We start from the raw sequence: 10,670 nt of genomic DNA, 5'->3' as shown, positions 1-10,670 counted from the left end.
GGCAAAATTTGATCTGAATTAGTGTGAGGCCATGCATAGTTTCTTATTGATTACACTCAGTGAAACTATTTATACATCTTATCACAGAAATATTAAAGTGTTTGGGTATCAGGTCTCCCCAAGGAGGAAATGATGTAACATACAATACATGCACTGTATTATCTTTCTAAAATCTAAGAAATGCTAAAGTCTAAAACCTATTTCATCCTAATAAATTAAAATAAGGGAATGCGGTCCTATATTATTAGTATTACTATTCTTCTTATTATTATTATTAGCCTGTAGTTACATTTCAATGAAACTTCTTAGTCAGTTTTACTAGGTCCCATGCTGCAGAGGAGGAGAGAGAAGAGAAGAGGAAATACATCCCATCCTTCTGTATAGAGTCACCAGGCATCCCGAGGGGTTGTCTGGATATCCTCAGAGCACAGACTTATTGGAATTCTAAATCAATGAATTTGTACTTTCATTTGCCTTGAGTGTTGCAAAACATTCATTTGCCCTGAGGTGTTTCTTTTTTGTTTGTTTAAATTTTATTTATTTATTTTGAGAGAGAGAAAGAGGCAGAGAGAGAGAGGGAGAGAAAATCCCAAGCAAACTCTGCAGCATCAGCACAGAGCTTGATGTGGGGCTTGAACCCACAAACTTTGACATCATGACCTGAGCCTAAGTTGGTCACTTAACTGACTGAGCCACCCAGGCACCCCTGCCCTGAGGTGTTTCTATTCAATTGTGTACACAGTTTTCAATAGACATTTTGGGACCTAACACTTGATTTGGTGATTTTATTATTTTTTTTTAAATTTTTTTAACGTTTTATTTATTTTTGAGACAGGGAGAGACAGAGCATGAACAGGGGAGGGTCAGAGAGAGGGAGACACAGAATCGGAAACAGGCTCCAGGCTCCGAGCTGTCAGCACAGAGCCGGATGCGGGGCTCGAACTCACAGACCGCGAGATCATGACCCGAGCTGAAGTCGGCAGCTTAACCGACGGAGCCACCCAGGCGCCCCTGATTTGGTGATTTTATAAAGACATACCTAGATGCTAAGACCTTGAGTATTAGATCACCGTACACTCTGATTTAGCCATTTCAATTTCCTTTGGCTTCCGTGAAGAAGTATATGTTCAGAAAATAAAGTCAGTTTTCAATGTTAAAAACCAAGATTAAGTAGAAATTGGCATCTTACATTCATTCCATTCCATTCCACAGATTCAACCAACACTTATAGCTTTTTACAGGTCAGGCACTATTCCTGACACTGGGAATATAAAGGAGAACCAGCTCTACTAATGTGAAGTTTTGTGGGGTATTTTAACACACTATGGTAAGGGAAATGATAAATGAGGGCACATAGGAAAAATAAAAGTATTTATTGGGTTGGATATAGCTTTTTTTTTTTTTTCAACCATCAAATTGACCTATGCCTGAGGCTGTGGTATAAACGTTACTGACAAAGCAGAGGTAGAGAAAAATGTTTACAAGTAGTGCTTGGTACACAGTATATGCTTACGAAATAGTTGTAAGGTAACCATGGCTGCACTGGGACCTAGTTACTAGAGCTTGGCTATGTTGAGGTAGGTGTCTCTTGCCTACTGCACGTCTGGACATCACAGTGCTATCCTTCATCCTGTTGCCGGGACACCCAAGACTTTCTATTATATTTCACATTTGTACCCTCCTTGCTGTCAGTTGCTCTTCAAGGACTATGTTCTTCCTGTTTAACTTGGTGTTCCTTCTCAACACCAGTGTTTCAAGTCGCTGATCCTTTGTGTCTGTGCCATCCTGCTATAGTTAATTGTCTATGCATTGCTGAGGCCCAATATGTAACATCTAATATTTTAAGAATATATTTCAATTATATGCTTGTATCTTGATCAACAATCTATAATGAGGTTATCCCCTTTCAGAAAACATAAGTCTTCCCTTCAATCTCTTCATGGCTGACTTCATCTCCTGGTTCCTGAGGGTGTAGATCATGGGGTTCAGGACCGGGATGATGACCGTGAAGGTGATGGAGACAGCTCTGTCCATGGGAAGGGCAGTGAAGGGCCGGGCGTAGACGTAGATGCAGGGCACAAAGTGCAGGGTCACCACAGTGATGTGGGCGGTGCAGGTGGAGATGGCTTTCTTTCTTCCCTCCCCGGCGTGAGACCTCAGCATCATCAAGATGACTGTGTAGGACACAAGGAGAAGAGCAAACCACAAAGTAGTGACTAGACCATTGTTGGAAATCATTAAGACCTCAAGAGCAAAGGTGTTGGTGCAGGCGAGTTTGAGGACCTGGGGGACGTCGCAGTAGAAGCCATCAACAACATTAGGTCCACAGAAAGGGAGGGGCAGCAACAGGGAAATCTGCACGATGGAGTGGACAAAGCCCCCCACCCAGGAGGCCACGATGAGGGCAGTGCATCGCCCCCTGCTCATGATGGTCACGTAGTGCAGGGGCTTGGAGATGGCCATGTAGCGGTCGAAGGCCATGACAGAGAGAGAAAAAATGTCTGCCCCCCCGAGGAGGTGGAAGAAGAAGATCTGAGTGATGCAACCATTGAAGGAGATGGTCTTCGTCCTTGACAGGAGGTCTACGAGGACCTTGGGAGCGGTGATGGAGGAGAAGCAGATGTCCAAGACGGAGAGATTGCGGAGCAGGAAGTACATGGGCGTGTGAAGACGGGACTCGCAGGTCACAGTGACCATGATGGCAACATTTGCTAACACAGTTGTTACATAAACTACAGATAAAAAGAAAAATAAGAGCAAGCTCAGCTCTTGAGACTGGGTAAGTCCACAAAAAATAAATTCAGACACCTTGGTATAATTTCTCAGGGCCATTGGATATTTCTTCCTCCCTGTACAGCTTTGAAAGAGAGAATAATATTACTGAGGCATTGAAATCAAGCAAAGTTTGGGGCGCCTGGGTGGCTTAGTTGGTTAAGCATAGGATTCTGTGTCTCCCTCTCTCTCTGCCCCTCCCCCTCTTGTTCTCTTTCTCTCTCTCTCCCTCTCTGTGTCTCTCAAAAATAAATAAACATTAAAAAAAAAAGAAAAAAGGGGCATCTGGATGTTTCAGTTGGTTAAGCATAGGATTCTGTCTCCCTTTCTCTCTGCCCCTCCCCCTCTTGTGCTCGCTCTCTCTCTCTCTCTCTCTCTCTCTCTCTCAAAAGTAAATAAACATTTAAAAAAAAAAAAAAAAGGAAAGAGGGCGCCTGGATGGCTCAGTCAGTTAAGCATGCGACATCGGCTCAGGTCAGGATCTCACAGTTCCTGGGTTCGAGCACCGCGTTGGGCTCTGTGCTGACAGCTCAGAGCCTGGATCTGGTTTCAGATTCTGGGTCTCCCTCCCTCTCTGCCACACCCCCCTCATGCTCTGTCTCTGTCTCTTAAAAATAAATCAACATAAAAAAAAAATCAAGCAAAGGTTTATCTCATCTGTGGAAACTTTGTAATACAGCTTGAAGTGTGGGATTGTGAGGACTCCTGCTTTGGTTTTCTTTTTTCAAGATTGCGCACGCTCTTATTTTTAATCATATTATCTTATTCTTCATGAACTTGTTGTGTCACCTGGGGAAGTCACTCACTTCTCCTTGCTTCAGCTCCCTCATTAGTCTAAAATGTGGTGTGGGCTGGATCATTCGTTTCCCTACTGTACTCGTTGGGGCCTTTGACATCTGTTAAAATCCACCCCTAGAGGTTGCTGAGGAAGAGAACTGAGGAAGGCTTCATGGAAGGTGCTCCATGAACTGGAGCATCTCTGATTTTATTCTCATTGCACTTGGTTTCCTTAAGAGCCATTGGAATAAACCAACACTCATAGGCCTTTCAGTGACAACATAATAGGGATCGATTTCAACAGCATGTTATAATTTTATAAGTTACTGCACACCTAATAACAATCAATTTTTCTCAAAGTTTATTTTTTACTTATTTTTTTTAAATTTTTTAAATGTTTTATTTATTTTTGAGACAGAGAGACACAGAGAATGAGCAGGGGAGGGGCAGAGAGAGAGCGAGACACGGAATCCGAAGCAGGCTCCAGGCTCTGAGCTGTCAGCACAGAGCCCGACGCGGGGCTTGAACTCATAAACCTGGAGATCATGATCTGAGCCGAAGTCGGACGCTTAACCGACTGAGCTGCCCAGGCGCCCCTCAAAGTTTATTTTTGGGAGAGAGAGAGAGAGAGAGAGAGAGAGAGACAGAGTGCGAGAGGGGGAGGGGCAGAGAGAGAGGGAGACGCAGAATCTGAAGCAGGCTCCAGGCTCTGTGCTATCAGCACAGAGGCCGACAGGGCCTTGAACTCATGAACTGCAAGATCATGACCTGAGCTGAAGTAGGATGCTTAACCGACTCAGCCGCCCAGGCACCCCTACAATCAATATTTCTAATATCGCTCTGAAGTTAGGGGGAAAAGTGTTAGCATTCCCATGTCAATTAATACTGAAACTGAACTCAATAAGCATTAAGCCAATTTTTCACGGTCATATAGAAAATCAGCGGCACAGGAAAAGTAGTAACACAAGTCTCTTCTGTCTCTTGGTTCTAGGATCTTTCTACTCTTCCGTGCTGCCTGCCAGCTTCAGGCTATATAAATCCAAGAATAATTTGCATAAGGGACTCTTTACACAATTTTCTGGTCCTTTCAATGGTGGGTCTCATCAGCCCCTCCATTTCCTCTTTCCATGACCAAGGAATTGTAGACCATTGCCCTTCTATTATATTTCAGAAATGACAAGTCTTCTTTTCATTTATTTATTTTTTAAAAAGTTTCATTTCATAGATATGCAGACATTAGGGTTTAACACAAAGAAGAGGACCAGGATGATACTCGAGATGGTTCTGCTCACGAAGACGACAGCACAGTCCAGGCATGCATACGTAGAGGGCATGAAGCGCAAGGTTACCACGGGGTTGTAGGCAATACAGGTGAGCCCTTCCTATACAACCCAGAGCAGTTTCTGATAAGCTTAGGCTTTCCACTGCCGGATGGAGTACAGATCGACAGCCAAGGGAACAATGGTAGTGCCCCCTCTGCAGAGGCCATATGTTCTCTTACTAAAGCATCCTGGTTGGGAAGGGAGTGGCAAATCCAATTTAGAGCATTTTCTTTTTTTTTTTTTAATTTTTTTAAATTTATTCATTTTTTTTATATATATGAAATTTATTGACAAATTGGTTTCCATACAACACCCAGTGCTCATCCCAAAAGGTGCCCTCCTCAATACCCATCACCCACCCTCCCCTCCCTCCCACCCCCCATCAACCCTCAGTTTGTTCTCAGTTTTTAACAGTCTCTTATGCTTTGGCTCTCTCCCACTCTAACCTCTTTTTTTTTTTTTTTTTTTAGAGCATTTTCAATTCATTCTATTTTGCCCTTGGGATTCAGGAGCAAGCAACCTTTTATTGCTTGAGTGTCAAATTTGAAAAAAAAAAAAAAGTTCCAGGGAGGCTTAAGAGACACACAGAAGGATGTAGAGAAAGCTAGCAGTGAAGCCAGACTTTGGCTCTCAGCAAAATACATATTCCACCCATGCCATTTTGATAATTTCTGAGAAGTTTCATGATGGTGGCAGTGGTGACAAAATTAACTCAGAGTTAGAGGAAAAAAGCCCTCCTCAGCCTACACATCTGTCTGAGCCATCTGGCACGAACATCTAGGTGGTCCCCAGATCATGCCCACCTGGGAAGCATTGCTCTTGGTCTGCGTAGAAACAAGTTCTGAGAGCCTTGAGAAATCATGTGGCTGAATAAACCCCAAACACACATTGCATCTCATTTGCTCTGGAGAATATCACTACTTGCCTTGTGTCCTGTTTATTCTGTCTCTGTGGGCACAGTCATCTCTGCAGCAGGTACTGGTGGGTAGCACGTTTTATCCAGAAGGCTTATACTGAGTCACTCACATTGCAAGGAACCTGGGCACTGTGTAAAAGTTCTGAGGATTTTACTTTCCTCACCTGTCTCAATTTGCCCCCTTTTCTTGGTCTTCAGTTAACCCCTTGTCATTTCTCCTTAGACGGTTGCAAGTTTCCTAACTGGTGTCCTTTCCTTCAGTGTAGTTTTGTCTAATTCATCCTGTCTGTCTTTTCCAGAAATGTAATTATAAGTCACAAATGGCACCATACATAGTCCTTTGTTTGAAAATCTTCAATTGTTCCCTATTGCCTACACAATAAAGATTAAACTCCTCTTGATATCTGGTGTCTTGTTTCCTTTGATTCTCTGTTTCGGGTGTTTAAATTGTTTAAAGTTTATTCTGTTTATTTTGAGAGAGGTGCAGGGAGAGAGACAGAATCCCAGGCAGGCTCCACAGTCAGTGTGGAGCCCACCATGGGGCTCAAAATCATGAACCGGGAGGCCTGAGCCAAAATCAAGAGTCAAACACTTAACCGGGACTGAGCCACCGAGGTGCCCCTCAGGGTGTTTAAATGTTATGCAAATTCTTGCTGGCTCTTGCCTTTGGATCTGTGTTCCCATTGTTCCCTCTATCCATCATGCCCTCCCCAACCCCCACTTCCAGAATCTCCTATTTTTCCACCTTCACAAACACTGATCTTTCAATACTCAGGTTCAGAGTCTCCTTTTCTGTGAAAACTTTCTTGACATCCCTTTGTGACTCATCATTCCCTGCATTGACTTCTCTTCTGGCGCTTGTAACAGATTATTCCATCTAATTTCTTACAAATCTGTCTCTCCTTTGTTCAATATAATTTCCCCATTACCCCTCAAGTTCATCCTGCCTGCTCAGGGTTCCATTCATCCTGAGATCATCAAAGCTTTACCTAGTCTGGAGCATATATTAGGTGCCACTAAATGCTTTTTAGATTAATGAACAAATGTAGTTGATAAGTGTACATCATGTCTTATAAGCATTGGCACTGGAGTGTTGGGTGAGTGAGAAAGACCTTGACAAACACAGGTTAAGAAATTCTTTTGTTAATGTCCTTGACTTGACCTCAAGGATGCCAGAGAGAGATGCATTTTCCAGGCTATAAAATAGCTTTGTGACCTTGAAAAAGTCACTCCTCTCTGTGCCTCAGATTCTCAGTTGTAAAACAGTGTTATTGGTGTGGAACAATATTAAGGGCTTTGGAGTAGGGCATACCTGGGCTGGAATTCTGCCTCTTGCTTCTTTGTTACTTGGAGCAAGTCCTCTACTTTCCTCCTCTGTAAACTTGGAAGCATAATACTTACTTCATTGGGTAGCATAAGGAGCGACTACGTTCATGTCTGTAAAGTACCCGGCACATAGTAGGCATTCAATTAACTTGATTCCTTTCCCTTTCCCCCTGAAAACAGGATCATCCCTGTTTTCCCTGAAGAGTTATTTAAGAAGACTTTTGCAGAATATAAAATGTTATTCAACAGAAGAACAGCTTCTCTTTGAAATCATTTGCTTGTTTGTGTTTCGGTGAACTTGTGTGGGTTACCCAAGTGGACTGGAGCGTTCATGTGCTAGGTCATCAGGTTTGGGAATAAAGCTGGCTCTGGATCAAAGGCCAAAGAGACCCAGTGAGTCATGGGCCGTGTGTGGATATGGAACTGCCTTTGAAACCTCTACAGCTTTTAAGGGAATTTGGGGCATTTTAAAGTCTTTTTTTGTTTGTTTGTTTTTTGTTTGTTTGTTTTTTTAAGGAAGTACCCATCTTGTGTAAAAACACTCTGTGATTCCCATGGACAGACCCTAAGCTGCAACAAAATCTCTCCAAATGCATCTCAGTTGTTTCACCAAATACAAGCTGCTGACCCCGTGTCGGGGGCCCTTTCTCCCTAGAAAGATATCCCTCCTTTCCCAGCATTTAACATCCACTTCCATTTTCTCTCACTAAAGTTTTTATCCTATTTTACAGTGTCTGGTACACCGGGCACATTTTTCATGCTCATCTTGTTCATGCATAACCCACAGTGTCTCACACTGACTGTTCCATGTCCTTACCTAAACCTTTGGTATCCAACCAGGAATTCACGCCATCTGAGACCCAGTGGGGTGCCGGTGTGTATGATGCCAGGGAACCTTCGTGTTAGAACGTCAAGTCCTTCTCACGATTGGTTACATTAGACTTCAAGGTCTTCTCTTCCACCTTCACATTGGAAAGGGCAGACTCAGGGAGCATGTCATCTTGTCTCTTCTGCCTGTCCCAAAGTGTCCCTGCTGTGTATACTGGTCCCTCAGGCCCAAGCCTAACATGAGAATTAGCGAAGGGAATTTACTGGATGTGAGTGTGGAAGGAGAACGGACCCTCTTTGATCATTTTGGAGTTCCAGCGGGAATTATTAAAGTTTCCAAGTCATTATTGCATACAAGTACACACACACACACACACACACACACGCACATATACAGATGCTCATGTTTCTTTGCTTTCTACATTCTTGTAAAACCCCAGAAGACATAAATCTATCTGTTCTGATTCTCTGGGTTTTAGGGAAACATATTAATAGAAACATCTAATCCCATATGATCATTCATTCTCAATGTGAGCAGCATGCCGAAGGGGACAAAAATTGGTTTTTAAGGACGACAAAAATCTTAGATATTACAATGATGTGTGGCCTTCAAAGAGCCTCAGTACATTAAAGGATACACAGTCTATCTTTGGTATTAAATTTTTTCGTGGGAGAACAATTAGGAAAAATATCTGGGACACCTGGGTGGCTTAGGTGGTTAATTGTCTGACTCTTGATTTCTGCTCAGGTCATGATCTCATGGTCATGAGATTGAGCCCTGCACTGGGCTCTGCACTGACAGCATGCAGCCTGCTTGGGTTTCTCTCTCTCCCTCTCTCCCTGCCCCTCCCCTGCTTGTACTCTCTCTCTCAAAATAAATAAATAAACTTAAAAAAAGGAAAATATCTAATAAACTTCCTTGGGACATAATGATTTGGAAAAATTTGAGAAGTGCTGCCATATGATTAAAAGTCTTGGCCTACTATCTCTGTTTTGTAGGACTCAGAGAAGATCACAGGTATATACCACCTACCAGGACCTTTTTAGCCAAATATTAATGCATTATAACAATTCGCAAAAAATTGTCCTGTAGGTTGTAATTTCCTGAGTTTCTTTACTAATTGTCCAATTTTTGAATGACTCCTGTAGGCTGAAGGGTGGCATTTGAGGTGAGCATAGGGCATGAAGGGACATTTATTGTCTTCCTACATATTTATTTCCTGGGAATCCTTTTCTTTTTTTTTTTTTTTTTTTTTTTTTTAATTTTTTTTTTTTTTTCAACGTTTATTTATTTTTTTTTTTTGGGACAGAGAGAGACAGAGCATGAACGGGGGAGGGGCAGAGAGAGAGAGGGAGACACAGAACCGGAAACAGGCTCCAGGCTCTGAGCCATCAGCCCAGAGCCCGACGCGGGGCTCGAACTCACGGGCCGCGAGATCGTGACCTGGCTGAAGTCGGACGCTTAACCGACTGCGCCACCCAGGCGCCCCTGGGAATCCTTTTCTTAGGAGAGAGGTGGAGCACAACACAGACCCAATGGCTGTTCCTAAGTGACCCTGCATGCAATATATTTCTTTCCTCTCCTGGGACACAAAACAGGTCCTGAATGTGTGAAAAGGTATTTCTTAGGTATTTTTGTTTTTGCTGTTCTAAGCGACTTGTCTTGCTTGCCGTGCATACGTAGACAAAACCCGTAGTGTTGCTCCAGCTATAAAATCTCTGAAGGTGAGATGGGGAGAGAAGAGAGGGAAAAAGAAAGTTTAGGTTAACATAAATGAAATTACCGGGGCACCTGGGCGGCTCAATAGGTTGAGTGTCCGACTTTGGTTCAGGTCATGATCTTGCCGTTCATGAGTTTAAACCTCACCTCAGGCTCTCTGCTCATCTCACAGAGTCTGCTTTGGATCCTCTGTCCCCTCTCTCTCTGCCCCAGCCCTGCCTGTGCATTCTCTCTCTCTCAAAAACAAACATAATAAATAAATAAATAAATAAATAAATAACCATTGTGGCTTTTGTGCAGATATATTCCCAAACCATACAAGCACTTTTGAGTTTAATTTCAGTGGGCAAATTAGTAGAATGGACCTGAGAACAGGAGATTCTTGGTCCAAGTGTAGATTTGTCCATGTATATATCTGACTAAACATGACTTAAAATATTTCTTCTCTTTTCACTAGTAGGTAAAATATATTGAAGATTCTGTACTCAAAATATTAAATCAAGGAATGATTTTAGTAATTAACTGGAAATACAGAGCCACCAGAGAGAGCATGCATGAAATAAACACATCCATAATTTCCATATATGCATATTTAGGATTAGAGGGCTAGACAATAGGGAACCTGGATTCTGTGCCTGATTAACGCCATGAGCAGTGCTAATGACCACCCTCTTAGCCTTTATTATTCTTCATTCTCATGGCAACCCTGTGAACAGACAGTGTCATTTCCATATTTTAAGTGGTAAAAGTAAGGAAAATATGTTAGCATCGAGAATCACAGGTTATACCAAAATAGCATCAGGTTATTGATTTTCACCTTATATCCCCTACTTCTCCCAAGGTCACAAGCCCAATAGCTCATGTTCAGCCTCATCTCATCGTTCCTGGAAGAGAGTTGAATGGCTATGAGGATATTCAGAAATGACTGGCAAACGAGCTAGCAGTCTGTTGCCCCAGGACAGCAGTTTGAGGAAAGCAGAGCATAGGTTTCCGGTCTCAGTGTGAGTGC

The 10,670-nt window shown here is 42.8% G+C and overlaps 1 protein-coding gene across 1 annotated transcript; it reads right to left on the bottom strand.

The window, feature by feature from the left end:
• Window positions 1-1,896: 1,896 nt before the first annotated feature.
• Window positions 1,897-2,832, bottom strand: LOC124505748 (olfactory receptor 4D11-like). Its single transcript, XM_047071781.1, has one exon. The coding sequence runs from the start codon at window positions 2,830-2,832 to the stop codon at window positions 1,897-1,899; it is 936 nt and encodes a 311-aa protein (XP_046927737.1).
• Window positions 2,833-10,670: the final 7,838 nt, after the last annotated feature.

This window comes from Lynx rufus, unplaced genomic scaffold (assembly GCF_022079265.1).
Source record: "Lynx rufus isolate CCGP_SWC_20201006 ecotype Redwood Valley unplaced genomic scaffold, mLynRuf1.p SCAF_9, whole genome shotgun sequence".
NCBI lineage: Eukaryota > Metazoa > Chordata > Mammalia > Carnivora > Felidae > Lynx > Lynx rufus.
The sequence above is the reverse complement of the archived record's forward strand: the minus strand, read 5'-3'. Positions and strand labels throughout refer to the sequence as shown.